Source organism: Gossypium hirsutum, chromosome D05 (genome assembly GCF_007990345.1).
Source record: "Gossypium hirsutum isolate 1008001.06 chromosome D05, Gossypium_hirsutum_v2.1, whole genome shotgun sequence".
Taxonomy (NCBI): domain Eukaryota; kingdom Viridiplantae; phylum Streptophyta; class Magnoliopsida; order Malvales; family Malvaceae; genus Gossypium; species Gossypium hirsutum.
The window spans coordinates 13,928,491-13,949,786 of NC_053441.1; the positions used below are offsets into that span (position 1 = coordinate 13,928,491).

At 29.8% G+C, this 21,296-nt stretch overlaps 2 protein-coding genes across 2 annotated transcripts; one reads left to right on the forward strand and one right to left on the reverse strand.

Moving 5' to 3' along the window:
* Positions 1-4,476: 4,476 nt before the first annotated feature.
* On the forward strand, positions 4,477-5,376 carry LOC107903190 (uncharacterized). Its single transcript, XM_016829233.2, has one exon. The coding sequence runs from the start codon at positions 4,556-4,558 to the stop codon at positions 5,063-5,065; it is 510 nt and encodes a 169-aa protein (XP_016684722.1). The 5' UTR covers positions 4,477-4,555; the 3' UTR covers positions 5,066-5,376.
* Positions 5,377-9,348: 3,972 nt separating this feature from the next.
* LOC107905816 (protein LIGHT-DEPENDENT SHORT HYPOCOTYLS 10) lies at positions 9,349-17,719 on the reverse strand. Its single transcript, XM_016832582.2, has 2 exons — positions 16,929-17,719; positions 9,349-9,718 (listed from the first exon to the last, which is right to left on the reverse strand). The coding sequence occupies exon 1, from the start codon at positions 17,513-17,515 to the stop codon at positions 16,958-16,960; it is 558 nt and encodes a 185-aa protein (XP_016688071.1). The 5' UTR covers positions 17,516-17,719; the 3' UTR covers positions 9,349-9,718; positions 16,929-16,957.
* Positions 17,720-21,296: the final 3,577 nt, after the last annotated feature.

The following is a 21,296-nucleotide window of genomic DNA, read 5'->3' on the forward strand; positions in this document are numbered from 1 at the left end:
TCTCATCAAATTAGGTATGTAAATGGTAAAATTTCTTAACGAAAATTTTATATGACATTTCTATCATACTATAGACCATAAAATAATATTAAAATAAATTTTCTTCTGACTTCGAATTTGTGGTCTCGAAACCACTGTTCTGATTTCACTGAAAAAGGGTTGTTACAAGCTGTTTGAAAAGGGGAAGTGCTAAAAGTAACTTTAAGGTGCTAAAAGTAACACCCTTTGTTCATAGTTTTCCAAGGTATCCATAAGAAAGGTCTCTCTGTCCACTGTTATGATACGACTAGATAAGCGTTCAATCCTATTAAATGCGTAATAGATAATCATAGGCATGCATCATGTGATTCTATTATTATGGGGTAGTTAAACCTAAATAAACTCTTTATTTTCTTGAACGTGTGTTCACATTAAGATAGCATTCACTTTTGAGCCCGGCTGGTAGATCCAATCTAAAGCGAGACGGGTGATCATGCTTAGAAAATCAATATGAAGTCAACGATATTTCTTTAGCTTGCCATGTGTCTTCCTCGAGGACAGATATAAATCTTGCATGTCAAAATTTAGGTTTTTGAATGTGATTTTTGCATGAAAAAAATATGAATATAAAAATAAGTTACATTATTTCATCACATTATGGTTTGGAAAGGTTAATCGTTAGAATGTATATGATGAATAATCTTATTAATATTTTACATTAGACTTACATTTCCCTAACTTTATTTTTGTTTCAAATGCTTTTAATTTATATATTTTTCACTTTTAATCTTTCTCTATTCATCATCTATTATTTTTTTAACTTAAAAGAGTAAAAAGTCCCCAAATATTTTTTAGAAAAACTAATTAAGTCCCTTTTTTTTTTGCATTCAATTGAGTGCTTGAACTTTCAAGATGCATAAAAAAGACCCTCAAACTTAAAAAAAATTAAAAAAAGTAAGCCCATACTTTTGTTTTGCTTTCAATTAGGTACTTGAACTATCAAAATGCATCAAAAAAGCTATTTGAACGTTAATTTTAATTGTTGACTGTTAAAGCTAATCGCTCCTAATTTTTTTAGTTCAAACCACCAAGTGTCACAACCACGGCGTGACATGTAGAAAAAAATGATAAAACATAAAAATCAATGAAAGGTATAAAAATTATTAAATTTTAATAAAAAAATATTAAAATTAGAAAAAAAATTGTAAAAAAATTTAAAAAATTGTAAAATTTTATAAAAATCGTAAAAAAATTATAAAATTTTATAAAGCTATAAGAAAATTATAAAAAATGTAAAGAAATATAAAATTCATAAAAAAATATAAAAATTATCTTACCAAAAGAAGCATTTTATAATTTTTTCTATAATTATTATTATTATTTTTATCATTTATCGTCACATGTCACGTTGTGTTGCGACATGTAATGGCTTTAATTGGAAAAAAAATTGAGGTCGTTAACTTTAACGGCTAACGGTTAAAGTTAATGGTTAAAAGGTCTTTTTGATACATTTTTTAATTTTTTATGATTTTTATAAAATTTTACAATTTTTTATATATTTATACCATTTTTATAATTTTTTATATTTTTCACTAAAATTTAATAATTTTTATAACTTGTTTTTTATTTTTTATATTTTTTTGCCACATGTCACACCGTAATTATGACACGGGGTGGTTTTAACTAAAAAAAATTAGGGACAATTGAAAAAAAAAGCACAAGCCTAATTGCTTTTTCTTTAAAAATATTGTACAAGCCCAATTTTAGCCCGAGCCCGCACCAAAAAATGAACCAAATTATTAATAGTCCATTTGCAAAATTTTAACCCAATTACAAGCCCAAAATCCCCATGGCCCAATCTAATTAACCCAATTACCCAAACCCAAGTTAAACCCAAAACAATTAGTCAAACGAGGGTTTCAGCTTTTCTAGGGCTGCCGGCGTCGCATCATCAGTGCAAGTGGCGCTCCTGCCACCGCCACCTGCTCACTGACACGCCACCATCAATCACCTGCAAGGAAGAAGACACGCAAGCAGTAGAAAATATAAAAAAAAATTGTAACATTGGCTATAAAAGCCGAATCTCATCACTATATGAGGGGTTCTTTTTTTTCCCCTTTTTTAGGAACACTTTAAAAAAATAAAAAGCAAGAAACATTGAAGGTTATTTTTTTTCTCTCTTTCGGCTCTATAGATCTATTTTTCTTTTTGATTTTTGATTTTTCCTTTTACTTGTATATATAAACAAAAATAGTAAATAAAAGGAGAAGAAAAACTTACCGGAGACACACCGTGACGCGCTGTCGGAGGGTGGTTCTTCGTCACCGGACCCGGACCGAGAGAGGGTGTTGGGATCTTTCCCTTTGGCCTTTGGTTCATGAAGGCTCGGCCTTCATTCGGCTTTTGAAGCGGGGTTAAAAACCCATTTTTTCGGTGGCTTCGACCACCGCCTGCGGTGGAGCCACGGCGGTCGGCACGACGGCCGTCAGTCGGAGCATGGACTAGAGGGAGGGGGATTTTTTAGAGAGATTTCGGTTTTTTTTAAGGGAAGGCAGAAAATGAAATTTTAAGCAAAAATTTTGATTTATATAGGCATTTAAAACGGCGTTGTTTCGAGCCATAGCTCCAGGCGCTAAAACGACGTCGTTTTACCCCCATGACCTGCGCGTTGACCCGGCATGATAAGGGAGCCGCGTGTTTTTGAGATTTGGGTTATTTACCCTTTTAGTCCTACTTTTTAATGGTTTTTCAATTGAGTATTTTCCTTTTTTTTAATTTTACCCCACAATTTTCCGCGCTTACGATTTGGCCCCTATTCGAATGACGCCGTTTTAAAGGAGAAGGGAAAATTGTCCTGTTAGTCCATCTATGTTATTCGTGCGTTCAGAATAGTCCATCCCCTTTAATTTATTTACGATTTGACCCCGAATTTTATTTTTGATTCAATTTAGCCCTTTTTGTTATTTTGGTTATTTTCACATTAAAATTAATAAATTTGATAATTATTACTATTAATTATTATTTACTCATTTTTACCTTTTTAATCTCAAATTTTGTTATATATATATATATATATATGCTTACATACATTTCTACAATATATATACACGTGCATACTTTCATAATTTACTTATATATATACAATATATATTTTTATATTTTATAACTTATATACATATCTATATATATATACATATTTTTTAATTTTCATAAATAAATATACATACTTATATATATAATTTTTATATTTTATAATTTTATATATATATCTTTTTATAATTTTATATTTTATTCATTTTATTTATTTATTTATTTATGCTTTCATTATTATTTTAAAAGAATGTTTTAATTTAATTTGCTTATACACTTGTTGTTTTGTATGTTATGGATTTGTCTTTTTTATTTATCTTATTTTTTTTTTGTTGCTCGTGTTATTTTTATACCATCGTATTCAATATTGTTTTGTTACGCATATTAACACCGAGTTTCATTTCTACCATTTTGAGTTCGATTAATCTTATTCGATGCATGAATCATGATTTTAAAACAAGTAAAACCTTATGTTTTGATTCGATAAGATCGTACCCTAACTTACAGGGTTTCGACCTTCTTGATAAATTCAAATACACGAATATTTTCAAACATAAGTTGTTTTTAAACGATCTCGGGAATTAACAAAAGATCGTGTTCTAACTTATGGGATGTGATCTCTTTTCTAAACCCGAGATAGTCGAATATCTTTTTAAGTAAGAAAATTTTTGGCATTTATTCGCGTATCGGGAATTCAAGACATTGTGTTCTAAACTTACGGGATCTAATTTTCTTTCTCGATTGACGTGAAATATGTCATTTCCTCAAAAATTTTCAGCATTTCAACAAATGATCGTATTTTAAAATTCTTCAAAATTTTCAATCTTCGACACTAAGACACTAATTAATCAATTAAGTACCAATTTTTGTGCGTTACGAGGGTGTTAATCCTTCCTTGTGCGTAACCGACTCCCGAACCCGTTTTCTGAATTTCGTGGACCAAAATCTTTGTTTTGATAAAATCAAGTCGTTTATTAAAAACAACAATTTCTCGAGGTGGCCCGATCGCACATCATCAAAAAAGATTGGTGGCGACTCCCGTATTCGTTTTTTCAAATCCAAGTCGACCCCGTTTTACAAAAAAATGGTGTCAACAAATATACAAATATTTTTTATTCAATTTAAAAGTTAAAGTACCCAATTGAGTAAAAAAATTTAATTAAATATTTTTACAAAATTTGACAGCTTTTTATATCCTTAATTTTTATTTTCGGGAGTCACTTTAAATGGTGGATCTAAAAGGTAAAGTAAATTGTAAGGTGCTGTTATTTATGGCAAGTGAAGAAAAATTTCCCTTAAAAAAACGAATAAAAGGAACCCGAAACTTAAAAAGAAAAAAAAAAAGTGGTAGGCCTACTAGGAGTAGTATATATAATTTTCTCATAATAAAAACATCTAATTCCCGCTCTCTCTTTTGAGTTAGCTAAGGCAACCGAAAAAGAAAGACTTGTTTAATTAAATATATTTCTGTATTAGTTCAAGAGGCATGAAGAACAGCATTCGGTGCTGCATCTCTTGCATTCTTCCCTGTGGAGCGCTGGATGTGGTTCGGATAGTCCACTCCAACGGTCTCATTGAAGAAATCAGTGGCTCCATCATGGCCGCCGAGATCATGAAGGCTCACCCTAAACACGTCCTTAAGCTACCCTCCTCTCCTTCCCATGATGGGATGCTCTCGAAAGTTGTTGTCGTCCCACCCGATGCAAAGCTCCAATGTGGCAAGATTTATTTCCTCCTGCCTCTGCCCCCAACAACCATGAAGAAAAGAGGCCAAAACGCCAACCACAATGGCCGCCAGCATCGTCAAAGCGGAAGCACGAGCAACACCAAAAACAACACAATTTTAGTGGCGAATCTTTCGACATCGGATGAACATTGTTTTAGTGAGGTACTTTCGGATAAGTTGTCAACGGAAAGGGATAGAAGAAGAAGAGGGCGAGTTGGGATGTGGAGACCGCACTTAGAGAGCATCTCCGAGACCCTTAATAATTATTGATCATCTCCCTGTACGTACGCTGTCTCATACTAGTACTATTTTGGATTTCAAAAAATGGAGTTTGCAATTTTCTTCATATTTTAATGTGGTTCACTTTTAGACATCCATCCATTAAGGTTTCTTTTTATTGATTTTCTTTAATGTTGGATTATGTATATTATGTATGTAAACTTAGAAGCAAGATTTTTAATAATGCAAATGCAAGTTTATGTGGAAATTGTTCAGTCTTGATTATCGATTTCCATAGTCTTCAGGATTATATAAGTGTAATTTTCAAGACCTAAATCTCTTGGAACTTGTCATTGTCGTGAATGCTGATAAAAAAATTCTGAAATTTTATTTATTTTTATCATTTATATGAAGGCAATAACTAAGAATAAATTGGGTATGAAATGAATGGGGTTCTTATTCTAAAGTGATAGCTCAATAGAATCTTATGTATTGATTAATAATAGATGTTCTTTCTTCAAAGAATATATAACATTTGACTTTGGATTTGGTACATAATTTCATATACTCACACCATTTTAATAATAAAATAATGTTTTTTTTATAAAATTAAAAATAAATAATCACAATTGCACACTATTAATATGTTATATGTGGTTCACTAACAAAAATATGTCTAGATATAAATATTAATTTATAGAATAATCATATATGAAATCTAAATAAATTTAATTGATAATATTTAATTTTACTCATAATTTAAACTGAGATTCTATAATTTATTGGCGCTTTTAGCAAAATAATGAAATATATAAATTGGAAATTCACATGTCAGTTTCATTATTGGGAGATAAATTCTTTTTCATAAAGGAAGGGGAACTTAACACTTGCTATGAATTTTCGTTATTGCACAAAACCCCATCAATAGATTTTGTATCCATCTGTTTTAAATACGTCAATTTTTTTTTGTTTGAAAAGTAACATGGGACGAGGTAGGTTTTATTTTATTTTATACATAATTGTTTGTGTTACTCCAACTGTTCTATTGTTTTTATCTTTGCATATATAAATTATAAATATGATAAAAATAAAATAACATAATATAGAATATTTTATATATTTTATATTTAAATATTTAAATTGAAGCGGAGATGAGGAAGTATGTATCTAATATTTATGAAAGTGATAATTATTTTTAAAATTATACGTTTCTAATATGGTGGAATAGATTGTACCAAAGATAAGGAATTTAATAATAATCGCTCCATTATCATTCCTACCATCCATTAAATAAAGAAAGAAAAAAGTGAATTTTGCATGTCATTTGTCATGAAGCTGACAGTTCATATATTGATATGAGATGGATCAAAGCACATGATGAAGATCAATCTAAACATAGGATGCTTCACAATCAAAATCAAAATTTATATGTAATATTACACAATCAAAATAAAAGATATTCACGTGATCATATATGCATGCTTTAACAAATTGGAGCCCATAAATATTCATGAAAAATCGAAACCACCACCACAACAACAAAAATATCATATTTTTCATAAAAATATAAGATATGAATGATTTCAAGGAATAATAGTCCCCACATAAATCTTTTTCCACCATAGAATATAATTATAACTGAAAGTAGTACACTTGCTAGCTTGCACTAACGAAGTGGGGTTTGAGTAGGCATATGTTGAACCATTACGAAGGAACCGGCATCCTGTAAAAGCTTATGAAAAATAGAGTTTGACCTCTACATTGCATTAATTGCTGATGGAATTTGAGTTGAGGTAGCTAGCTTCATCATCACTCTCCTATGCCTTAGTAACCATCAAACAATTATCCCCCATTTTCCATATCGATGTGTTCCTGAATCTTGAACTGCAATTTTGTTTTACTTCTGCAGTCCCACCACAAAACGGGGACCAAAAATTGGATTAGGACTTAGGTTAGATATCATATTATTGGACTGCAATCTATTTCAATTGATGCCTTGGCATGTCAGAATTGCACATCATTTTATCCACAAAGCATGTAGTATCTCTTTATCGGTTCATCTCGATAATAAAAATATATGAAAATCCATCACTCAATTATGAATTTTTTTTTAATTGATCATTTAACTAATTGAATTTTTTTAGTCCATTTTCATTAATTATATTAACAAGAGAATGATGTGGTAGTTGAAAATTCGTTATAATAATAAATTTAGTTCTCAACTTTTAAATATTATATTAATTTAATTGTAATTTTAAAAAATAACTCTCACAATTTAAAAATTTCTCTATTTTATCTTAATCCTAAAATTTTTAAGAAATATATAAAAATACGTAAATATTTTCAAAAAATATATAATAATAAAATTTTAAAATATATAAAAAATACTTAAATATTTTTAAAATATAATAATAAATTTAAATTTTATATTAATATTTAATAAAAATAATGATATTAATATTAAATAATAATAAAACCCTCTCCTCCCTGCGTCTCTCTCCCTCTTGTTGTTCTGTTGTTGTTGTTGCTGCTGCTGCAATAGAAAACCAAATCGGGAACCTCCTTGCTTAATCAAAGAAGCTATGCAAGAACCTGTGGCCATAAGCCCTTCTTTGCCAACAACAAATCCAGCAGCCACACAAAAATTTGAACCAAAAATCTTTACAAAGAGAGTACTTGGAGCCAATATGGAGTAAGCATCCACACCATTGAGGTATGCTTTCACTTCGGGAATATCAGAACCTGCCGCTGCTGGAGCAATAAAAGCACAAAGAGCTGCAGCTGATGCTGCCAGACCTAAATTGCAGCCAGCATATGCTACAAAAGCCTTGTAATATTTGTGTTTCAGCATGAGTTTTGTGGTGAGCAGCAGCTCGAACCCAGTCTCAACTGCTATATTGTTAAAGATACCAACTAGGCCAGTCGTTAGCCCTATAATAAGTGCAAATGCCCACCTAAGCTTGGTTTTCTACTGCAGCAGCAGCAACAGAAGAGAGGGAGAGGGGACGGTGGTGGGAGGGAGACGGGGTTATTTTTATTTAATATGAATATAATTATTTTTATTAAATATTAATATAAAATTTAAATATATTATTATATTTTTAAAATATTTATGTATATTTATATATTTTAAATTTTCAATAATATTTCTTATTTTATATATTTTTAAAATTTATTATTATATCTTTTAAAAATATTTATATACTTTTACATATTGAATTGAGATCTTTTTAAATTTTGAGAATTAATTTTTTAAAATTATAACTAAATCAATATAATATCACTAAATTTATTATTATATAACTCCATTTAACGCTTTGTTTACTCAACCAATTGAGCTGATTTTTCCGTTACCATAAACTCATTCCAACTTTTTTCCGCTTCCCGGCGCCCAATGTCTGACGTTAAGGAGTCGCCCTCACTATCAACGCTTGGGGTCGACGTTATCTCGAGCTTAACAGTGGGAATCTCCGCCAGAAGGATTGGCAAGTGTATGAAAGAGTGGAAGGGGAGAAGCAAAGAATGCAATTTGCTAAAGATTTGGAATTGCAGAGGATGAGGATGAAGCGATCTTGGGGCCCCAGTGGTGAGGCCTATTCTTCCTCATGAAAACATTATCTAGATTGATTGAAATGTATATTTTCAATTAGTTGTATGTTGGATTATTAAAACAGAAATATAGTTAATTTGTTAAATGATACTATATTGAGATGACTGAGGGACTCTACCCGCATTGTGCTTCTAACCACCATATGACTCAAATTGTTGCGTCTTATGTTTCACAAAGAGAAGTTGAAATCATTAAAAAATGTTTGTAGCTTCATTCGTGCCTGTGATATAGTCGTACAATAGTTAATCTTCAATTATGCTGCTATGCTTTTCTCCTTCAATGCCATAGCATTGTTGCCTGTTTTCTTTCAATGGTTTATGTATCCATATAAGTTTTAGCATTATCTGCTTCCTAACTAACAACCAATTTTAATGTTTGCCTTGCAATATAAAGTTAATTTGATTCATGATGCTTTCAAGCTTGTGTTGACTTAGTTGAATGATTGTAATTATGGTCGTTTGTGGAGTCCACGACTTGAGAAAGGCATTTGGATATACTTTAGTCTCCCATTTCTATTGAATTCTACTAAAATCCTTCAACTTTGCCATCCACGCCACTTGAAATCAGCTACAATTGAGCACTTCTATTTCACATATCTTGGGAGCATTAATTTAATTAATAGAATCAACAATTAATTTGTGATCTTGCACCATTGTTTCCAACAAACCCTACTCTTCCATCGATAATATAATAACAAGCTAACTGCAATCTAATCCAGCTTTGCTTTAAACAACTGACAAAAAAGCTTCACGTAGTAAAATGTTTGTTTATATAATATTATCCTTAATTAATTTATACGTCTAATTCATCAGACGTGATAACTCTATAGAACTTACAAACTATTGAGAACTAACAACCGACACAAATTTAATTAAGCTTTGCTAAGTAAGACAAGGGCATTAATTGATCATAATGCAAGTAGTGCTTCATATTATGCAAGGAAAGGCGCCAGAGACTCAGAAACCAGTGCTTAATGCCTACTTGTATAGTAGTTGTAGTGCTAAATTTAACTTCATATATACTCGTTGCCTTGCCTTGCCTTATAAACCCTTCCCCACCACTCTGCCATGCATGTTTTCTGAATGCTCATCATCCTGCACAAATCAATATTCACAAAATACAGAAACGTCTAACGTTAATGGTACTTGACACACAGAAAATGGAATATAAATCATCAACTCTTCTACCATTAAGTAACTAAACCAAAGAGGGAATATAAAGAAATATTCACAGAATAAACTGCAATATTGTTTGTTAATTTAATTTAGCGTGCTTCTATACTTAAACTGGTAATTAAGAGGTTGTTAAAACTGGCAACCAAGAGATAAACTTTTTCTTGCTTCGTTAGAATTAAGAGGATGAAGGAAGAGATTGTCTCATCCACCTTTGCCCCACATTTGCATGGATGTAGTTATACCCATAACCATTACACACTGCTTCATGCGGTTTTATCTCACTTGCTTTACTAGGTTTTTCTTTTTTGTATTTAATGTTATAAAATTATATATTTTAAATTTATTCTTGAATATAATTTGGGCAGATATAGTCTTTGTTTTATGAATAATATAATAATTCTAGTATATATATTTAGCATATGTACTAAAATTATAACAATGATACAAAAAATATGGTAAGGTAAATTAGTACTTTTACAAATCAAAGTGGAGGCAGTGAAGCAAGTATTTATTAATGGTCTACTCATGCATTTTATTTTTTTTAAGAAACCCATTCAGAATGGATTGATATAAAATTCATTGAATGGTTTAAACTTTGCCATCTTGTGATAGATGTAACTAGAAGAAAGGCAAACTAGTAAATTGATTTTTTTCACACAGATTATTGCTCAACCCTTCTATAAATTATTCTAGTGTTATTGGTGTTAATGTAGAGGTTTCTTTGGTAGGAAGGAGGAATGTTGCAATGTTTTAGTGTTAATGTAGAGATTTCTTTAGTAAGAAGGAGGAATGTTGCAAACAAATGAATTGGATGTAACAAGAGAAAATAGAAAGGAAGATTAGAATAAATCCTATAACACTAATGCAGTAATAGGTGGTGATTTTTAAGGTGAATAAAAACTACATGTAACTGGGAATAAAACTGAGCAAGGAAATAGATTGAGAGAACTTTGGAGACTTTTGAAAGTTAGATGATCAAAATGCCAAAAAAAAAAACAAAGAGTCCAAATTGAGTTGTGAGTACTCATATATTTATAGGTACGAGGAATGAGAGTTATAAAAACAAGCATTTAGTGGGAGTAATGAGATTAACTTTTTCAGTCACAAAGACATGAATAATTGGTGATGGTGATGGTAGAGTGGGAGTAATGATTTTTTATTAGGAAAAAACTTAAGAAGAAGGGAGAAATACTTAATATTACATAAAAAGATTAAGAAGAAAGCTTTTAACTATCTTCATATTTAATTCACCAAGAAACCTAAGAACTTTATCATGTTTTGGGGTGATTGGTGATGGTGGAAATACCCAATGAAACATCTTCTATAAAACATCTCTTATGATACAAGTTATTCTTAAAAAAGGTTGTTATTGAACAATAATTGTTCTTGAATAAGAGCTATTCTAACTTATACCGATAATGAGTTGTTCTCAACATAATTATTCTTAGAAAAAGTTATTTTGAACAATAATTGTTTTGCGGTGATGTTTTGTTCAGATAACTTGTTTTGAGTAATGGTTCTTAACACAATTGTTCTAAATAGAAATTGTTTTGAATATCGGGTGTTCTAAACATAGTTACTTTGAAACATAATTATTCTAAACATTAGTTGTTCACAACAAGAGCTATTCTCAAATGATAGTTACACTAAATGGCAGTTATTTTAAATTGGAGTCATGTTCTTAATATAGTTGTTCCTAACATAACTATTCACAAACAATAGTTGCTCTAAACATGAGTTATCTTTTCAAAAGAAAATTTAAGTGAAACAATGTTACTACTTATCTCAAAAGATACTCTTATTTATCTTTGAAAAGAGATAAAATGTTAGTAGTCAAAACTAAGCATTTACAACAAGAAAAAAATGAAAAAAAAAGTTGTCTCATTTGATATATATAAGAAGAAAAGAAAATGGATGGATTTTTATATGGATAATGGTTTGGTATATAAGTAGTTGAGTTTTCTAATTTTACAAACAAGATTAGAAGATGTTTATGTATCTTTAATTGATATCATGTGTAGAATTTAAAAAGCTCTCCCAATGGTTGATCCAAATAATATTATTTCGTTCAATATATATAAAATCCACTATTTTTATCTATATTTTAATTAAATTTTTATATATAAACATAAAAAAAGTGTAAAATTATGTATTTATTTTAAAGAAGTTAGGTTGACATAGTATACAAACAAATATAAATTTATAGATCCCAACCAGTGGCAATGTTGTTGACAATGTTACCTTCCATTGCGCCAGGAATATATATATTTTAAATGTGTGTGCATTCCATCCTCTCTCCATTTCTTGGTCTTCTTTTTCATGGTTGTTTGCAAATATATATCATATCATATGATTTATGAAATTTTGACAATGTTGATGCATTAAATATATATTGTTCCCGTCTGTGTTGAGGATAGCATTAATTCCATGCCTGGCATAGAAAAGCTCACTGCCCCTTCAATATCCAATATCCAATAACCAATATCTAAACCATAATTTCTTTTTATGATCTGAAACAAGAAATAAAGCAGTAATTTCAAGAAATTTCCTTGACACACCCCTCATTTACTACTCCTCTCCTTCAAAACCCTCCAGTTTGCAACATTTAGAAATGTATTTGAAAAGATATAATTGAGAAAATCACTTAAAAGGAACATCCTAACCATACAAATAACGAAGAATAAGAAAACAAAAAATCAAAACCAAACATAAATGCACATCATTACTCATCAACTATTGCCTCTTACAATCAAATAAATTAATCATATTATATCAATTATGTCTTTCTATTACTTTAATCATTAGATCAAACGTTAGATCTTATTAGATATTGTTTTATCAATCATATTTTTCTATTCTTTTGAAGTGTTGTATGAGTTTTTTTTTTGTATTTTGAGGGTGTTGTCTCATTTTATTTGATTTGTGGTTTGTAGGGGTGAGCATTCGATCGAATCGAATCGAAAATTTTCGAGTTAATCGAGTTTTCGAATCTCATTTTATCATCCTAACTTTATTTGAAGTTTTCTCGAATCGAGTCGAGTGAGATGGAATTCGAATCGAATCGAATATATTTGTTCGAGTTAAATTTTAAAAAATAATTTTGGGTCCTTGTAACCATTGTCACCCATCGTAATAAAATTTGTCCACCTTAATCAAATTTTTTATTAACTTTCATCTCCTCATAATTTATTTATTAAATTTTTATATACTAGTTAGCTTCTTTTCTTGCTTAGTTGTTTCAATTATTTTCAGATTCTTGTCACTATGTATTTTGAAATTAAATAATATATTAATGTAAAAATATGATTTTTTTAATAAAAGTTATTTTAAAAATAAAATTTGAAATTTATACCAATATAAAATTTTAACACGAATATTTTATGGCATAATTAATAATTCAATTTTAATATAAATATTCAATATGACTAAACGATTCAATAATATAAATAATATAAAATGTGAAATTTAATTTAATAATATAAATAGTAGATATAAATAAAATTATTACTATTTATGTTTAGTGATTTTTTTGGATAATTTTGATTTTTTATTTGAGAGTAAAGGGTGAGAAGTAAAAGTTTAGGGGGAAAATAAAAAGTTTTGGGGAATAAAAGTTTGAGGGAAAGTAAATAGGGGGAGTAAAATTTTGGAGGGAAAATATTAAAAAAAAAAATTGGAGGGGGGAGGGTTTGGGGTAGATGGGAGGTGGGATGGGAAGGGAATAAAAGTTTTAGGGGAAAAGTGGGAGGAAGTAAAAATTGTGGGGGAAAATAAAATGTTTTGAGGGTTTTGGGGAGTAAAATTTTGAGAAAAAGTTAATGGGAGAGTAAAATTTTGGTGGGAAATGGATTTTGGGTAGATTGGGGGGTTGGGAGGGGAGGGGAGTAAAAGTTTTGGGAGAAAAGTGGGAAGGAGTAAAAGTTTTGAGGGAAAAATAAAAAGGTTTGGGAGTTTAGGGTAAAAATCTAAAATGTTATAGTTTGATATTCGAGTTATTTGAATTCGAAAACTCAACTCGATTCGAACTCGAAATTCAAAAAAAAAAAATCGAGTTGATTCGAATAACTCGATTAACTCAATTCGTTTAACTCGAAATTCGAATTTTTTTTTCGATTTTTTCGAGTCGAATCGAGTTTTGCTCACCCCTAGTGGTTTGTGTGGGGATGCTTTTCCCTCATTAGGAAATGTTTCGTTATTGGGTCCGTGTTTATGCTATTGGTTTCAAGTCTGGTTCTGACTTTAGTTAGTATACCCTTTTGGGGTTTAATAAAATTCTATTTAGTTTAATACGACATAATTTAAAATGAAATTTTTAAATAAAAGTAAAATGTCACCGTGTAACTTTTAAAAACAACTAAAATTAAAAATCAAGTAAAACCGAACAAAAGAGAATAAATGGTACAGCTTTTTTAAAAGTTTTGAAAACCTCAAAACTAAGATTTTTATAACCTTCGTTTTTACAATATTCATTGTTCCTTTAAACTATACCACATCAGATTTAACATCTCATTTAACAGTTAAATTAACGATTTTAATAAAAGAAGGATGTAATTAGAATATATAAAAGTTTAGAAATAGTTTAAGATAAAAGTTATAGATTGAGATGTTGCGTAGAATTAACTCTATTTTCATTATTCTCTTTAGCCACATAAGGTGATATAACTGGCTTTCATTTTGATTTCCTCTTGCCCTAAGAAATCTAAAGGAGAATAACCTTTTTCGCCTCTCTTCTTTATATATTTTTTCTTAAACATAATTTAGTTAGGGCTAGTTTACCATGTTAAAAAATGTTGTGAAAAAAATCTTTTAAAAAATATTTTTAAAAAATTTGATAATATTTACTATTGATAATTTTAAACATTTTGTAAAGTATAAGACTTAATGGAAGGATAAAAAGATCATTTCTTTAGAAAGCATTTGATCTTCAAAACCAAAACCAAAACCAAAACCAAAAGCTAAAGTTTTATTTATAAAAATGAAATAAAAAAATTTGGGTTTGAAATCATAATTTGAATAAACACAGACCACCATTGTATTTAAGAGTATAATGTTTGACATGGTATAGTATTAGCTACTCCTTACTGATTTGCACCTCCATTCTAAGTGGACCAAGAAGCTATCTGAGACATTCCAACCTAACAAACAATTTTTTAAAATAAGCTCCTCAAATGATCCAAAAATCGATGACTACAAATGCATGAAAAATCTCACGAACTAAGGTTCCTCATCATATTTATTCTGCTATTATTCCTAGGGACTCTGGATTGCTATACATATTGCTTTGCTTTCCGAAGGAAAAAACTTGGGAGTCAAGTTTTTAAATCTGGTCTGGTCTGGTCCGCCTACGAAAAACTGTTTATTATTAGCCTCCGTACTAATCAGAGCTGATAGTAGTGCAGGGAAAAAAGTGGCACTGGTACTACTATTATTATTATTCTATCTGATATTCCTTATTGGATTCAGTTGAACCCAGAGTCAGAAGGTAGCTTTTTAGTGTTTAGAGCTTTTGGCTTTAGATGCACGTGTGTACTTACGGTCTCCACTCAACTTGCTTCCAGTCTACAGTCAAGCTACTTGGCATTCACGGGCATTTAATTTCCTATTTACACTAATCAACACCAGTTTGATCTGTTTTTTCTTTTCTTTTTCCTGCATGATAATTTTAAATATTCCCATACCAAAACATAATTAAGATCAAAATCCAACGGTGTAATACTATTATATACTTCAACCAAGCATCTCTTAAAACACACAATCTATACGCCATACTGTTCATGCAGAAAGTAGCGTGTTCAAATTTTAAGTCACTTTGAATACATTTAGACCAAGAGTTTTCTTCCTTCCCTCTTTAATTAGGACTTAATGCAAATAGAAGGATAAACATGTTTTACCGTGCTAAAATTCACGTTCTCTTACACTAACAACAATGTTGATATCAACTAAACTAATACTCAATTCTAATAATTTATCATAATTGTTTTTACATGTTGGCTAATCGGGTGTTTGGCTTCTATTGTTCTTACCTTGCTAATGATATATATAATTAAGTATTTTTTATGTTCATTTTACTGTTTATGAAAATTAATTTTTTGAGGGTTCAAACTTGAATTCTATCAGGCAATATACCTTAACCCATAGCTTGATTACATAAAACATGCTAATTATAGTACTAGCTACAACTTTATAGTTGATGACGTGATTAGTAAATTAGGTTGATGAAAAGTGCAATCATAATTACACGCCAGGTATTGTATACAAAATAAAAATGCATGAAATTAAAAGTCTATACGTAACGTAATGGCAATGCCTTGTTACCACAATCTTTTGATATGTATTCTATCATTAGTTTATAAAGATGCAATCAAAGAGGGGATACGATGACGTACGTATGATTAAATAAATGATTTGAATCTGTTTATATACTATTAGAGAAAATCTAGTACTGTGAATGTAAATTGATTCCACCCCCCCCCCAAATATTAATATTTAAACTAATTTGGACCATGTGTTCTACGAGAAATCCCCCAAAATTGATATGTATATATAATACCAACATGGACATGCATTTCATGGGGAGCACAAAATCGAACAGAATCAGAAAAAGACCCAAAAACAAGGGGAAAAGTAAAGAAATGGGAAATATTTTTCTACATTATTTTTGTGTGTGTGTGTGCATGATATGGAGGGAGAGAGAAAGACATAAAGAAAAGAAAGAGAGGGGGTAATCAGCTTTCTCTTTCAATCAACGGCACGTAATAGTAAGAAATGATCGATGGGTAAAATTTTTTTGCTAAAATTACTGACCACCATTTCCGCAATATTGCAGGCCGAGCCTAAGAATTAGGGTTTAGGGTTTTAGAAGATCGGAAAGCTAATACGCTAATGTTAATGATTTCTAGTTGGCTAATCAGTTGCAGTTATTGGAGCGATCTTACTTTTCATAGTCTTGAAATTTTGTTTAAGGTGGATTTTGTATATATATTATTTAAATTACGTTTCCTTTGTGCATCTAGGTAGATTTATTAACTGGATTTTGTGGGGGGAAGCAGAAACGTATTTTAAAAGAAAAAAACTAATGATATGTTGAACATATATAGTATATGATATGTAACAAAGTCAAAAGAATTACCGTTTATGTGAAGAATCCAAAGAAAGACCCTAGGTAGCTAGCTGAGAAGAGGGCTGCTGGTTGGAAGAAGGCATAGGATCGTCGACGTTGGGTTTAATTTGAGTCTTCTTCTTCTTTTTCTTTCGATATGGAATCCCTCTGGCCTTAGCTTGACAGTCCCTCACTTCACGCAAATAAACCCGAATTGCTCCATTTCCAAAAGGGTTAGTCTCGGGCGACCCACCATGCTCATCATAAGCAGCTCTTAGGCGTCCGATCAGTGCATCAAGACTCCCCCAGGCCTGCCTTAGTGGACAAGTACAAGGAGCAGGCGGATCAGGTTGTCCAAAAAACACACAACCATGTAGGTGAACCTTAGTCTTCCCAAACTGGTCCAGATATCTTAGGAATTCAAGAACATGGTTGCAGTTACACTGGGAGAGTGCAACCGGGGGCCTCTGGTTCTTCAAATACTGCCCAAAAGTGTTCCAGTCTCGCCGTTTCTGTGATTCGTACCGGCTCAGCGGAGGCGATTGAGGTTGATTGTGGTGGCTGACGGAGGACCGTGAGGAGCCTTCAGCAGAATCTCTGGCAATATCACCTGACATGATTGTGAACTCAACTAATCTTTTTTTTCCCCAGAGGAATTATTGGGTATTTTTGGCAAGAAAGGATCATTAAAAAAAAAGAAAAGAAAAAGGTGGAAGAATAGGGATAGTGCAGTGGAGCGAAAGATGAATATCACGTCTTTGGGTCTAACTGAGGAGACATGTTATGGGCCCTCTATAAACCTGCTTTAATTTGTTCCCCGTTTTCTTCTTTAATTTCTCTCCTTTCTTATTTCGCCCTTTATGTTTTTTTCCCCTTCTTTGACGCAAACAATTAACAAATATCTTCTAATCCAGTGTATAAATACCAATGCCAATGCCATCATCTCTACGATCATTACCATCATTTTCATTTGATTTACCTTGGTAATACCATTTTTTTTCGTTTGATTTGATCTCCCACCCAAAAAATAAAAAGTTGGTGGTGTTTGACTTAGTGCGAAGATTAAATTTGGGAATGGAAAACAAATTACATGGTTTGTTTTTGCAGATCGAGAAAGAAATTATTACCACTATGATATTCTATTCCTCACCACTAATATAATAATTATGACTGATAATACATAAATAAATATTTTAGTGGTATTGCTGATGTTTCCTTGGTTTATTAACATATCAATATAGCTGGATTATAATATATATATATCAGTTGATCATGTCCTTGTCTTCATCTCTACCTCCTAAATAACTACTGCAAAATTTTAGTGGAATAAGGAGAGGGCTGCCCTAACCCTTAGAACAATGTGTGGAAGCTTTTAACATCCTCTTTGTCAGTTTTTCCGAGCACATGGTAATAATATGCATGCATGGAACATTGTCATGCCTACTTAAAAAATTTCTCTCAAAACTTATTTCTCGAAATACAGTTTAAATTTAAATGTTCTAATCGAAATTGATTATGGGTTAGAATTTTTAAATTAATTTTATTATGATTCTGTGATATTCTGGTTTGATTTATTTTATTGTTTGAAAATGCACAATTAGTTGAAATTATAGAGTCTTTTTAAGTAGTGGGTTTGTTTGAATTTTGCATTTGCTTTTCTTTTCCTTTTAAAAGAAAAAAATGTTTTAGCAAAAAGACAATTTTGAAATGGATTCTTCAAAGATTTTCTGCATTTAATTCTTTAATTTAGAGGCCTCTTTGTTTCTGCTTGGTTTTCCATTTTGAATTAAATGGGTATTTATGGTCCTTAAAGTCTACTGGTTTAATTAACTTTAAAACTATTTAACTCTTCGGTTTTTAGGCTAAATTTATTTCTCAATTTTTTTTTATTTTAGACATTTATAATTTAAGCACTCTTGTTAAATAGTTCAATCACTTTAATCACTCCCGTTAAAATTATAAGCAGCAAGCTGACAAGACAATTTAAAAATGAGTATAAAGACCTATTCATGGGTTAGGCTACCCGTCCAAGTCAAAAAACCAGTCTGAAATTTGGAAGAGTTTGGAAAAAAATATTAAGCCCGAAAAATGAACTTAAGAAATAAAATTAGGCTCATTATATGGGTCGGACTCGGACTTGGACATTCAAGGCCCGTGTCTGTCCCAACTCAACCCATTTTTAAGTTTATAATATTTTATATAAGTTATTTTTATATATTATGTAATTTATAACACATAAAAAATAAACTTATACTAAATATATAACTATTCTAATGTGAACATTAAAATAATGTTAAGATAATTATATAAAAAATTTCAATAAATAAAAAATATTAAGTTAAAACAATATAAATATTTTTTTAAAATTAAAAGAACAATATTGACATACTTAAATTGAGTTTGGGTTAGTCTTTTACAAATATTGACGAGTTTAGACAAAATTTTAGGTCCATATTTCAGGTCAAGTGGAGTTTGTACAATCTTAAAGTATTACAATATCATGCTTAAGCCTATCTCAAACCCAACCCAACCCATGATATTAATTCTATATGAATCTAGTATAATAATAAATTTAATCCTCAACTTTTACATTTTATATCAATTTAGTCATGATACCAAAATTTATAAATATTCTGAATTTAATATTAATTCTAGAAAATTCAAAAAAAAATATACACTTCCTCCCACTACCATCCCCGTTCCCCTTTCTCCCTCTCCCTTAATTTAACCATCTTCCAAACTTTAATTAAAGCTAAGAACTTGAAATTGAAAAAATAAAATTAGAATCATGAAAGCAACCAAAAAATAAAGCTAGAAAGGACAGTTCAGAATTCAAATCTTCCTGTATGTAATAATCAATTTTGTAGTCTTAAGTCAAACCCTGTATATATATAGCACTCTCTTTCCTTTTTGCAGCTAAAACCCTGTTCAAACCATAGTTTTTTATGTTTGTGAAAATAAAACCATCCAGTTCTCTGAAATGGGTTTACTCAAAAAGTCCCTCTCTTTGATCTTTGTTTCATTGTTTTTGGTCACAATCTTTGGTGGTGGGAGTGGGGGCTCCGATGGGGGAGAGAGAAAGAGAAACGAGTGGGGAGGATTTTATTTTATATTATATTAATATAATTATTTTTATTTGATATTAATATTAATATAAAAGTGTCATGTAGTATCTTTATGTAAAAATTTTACTAAATGTAAATACACATTAAAAAATATAAAAAAAATATAAATATATAAAATCTAAAAAAAATCTAAATTTTAAAAACATAATTTTAAAAAATACAATAATTGAAAAGAAATTAGTTGAAATTAATAATATTATACAAAAAAAAGTAAAAATTATAAAAATAATTTAAAATAAGGTTTGAAAATAATTTTTTTATAAAATTCTAAAATGGTATTTAAATTTCAAGTTTTTTTTTTTTGTAGTTACTTGAAATTTAAATATAGATTTTTTTAATTTTTGTAGCATTTTTTAAATTTTTATATATTATTTTTAATTTTTAAATTTTATAATAAATTCATTTTTTAACTTATTTAATTTTTTTATATTATATATATTTACATTTTTAATCAATATAATATATATAATACTAAAAGAAGGAGACATGACGTGTTCTAATAGAGCGACGCGTTCGGTCGATGTCAGTCAACACCAATCAATAGTCAACTAACGTTTATCAACAATCAATCAACGATAGGTCAAAGTAAAAAGTATTTTTTTAAAAATATTTAAATAATTTAATATTTTTAATTTAAATAAATTTAATTACCATGTAACATTTTTTATTAGTCAAAATATGTCATGTGGCGCTTTTTCATTAATTAAAATTACTTGACAATTTTTTTTAAGGTCAAGATACAAAATAGATAAAAAAAATAGAGATAATTAATACCTTAAATATTAAATAAAAAAAATAAAGTGTGTTTTAGAAACTAAATCGGGAATTGAGCAAGAAATGTTTTGGTGGGCAATTACAACATTGGTAACGAATCAATAGGGCAGTCAAGTGTTTAATTATAAATGTATAAATTGACTCCCTTAAAACGGCGTCCCTAAATTTAGGGGAGTAACTTCTATCTTGGGAAATTCACAGGAAGCTAATTTATGTAAGCCATTAACACTTTCAATTTATTGTCTTATTATTATTTTTAAACTAAAACATATAAAATATATTAAAAATTCTATTACATATATATGTGTGTGAAAATTATAAATTTAAAATAACAAAATGCATTTAAAGTTAATTAATAATAACACATGAAATAGGTATAATATTAAAATGAAAAGGATAGATTAAATTATTTATCATGATATTGTCATCAATCTTAAGTCGGTGTCTAGTTAATTTATGACACTAACTTGATCAAATACGTTATTAATATATATATATG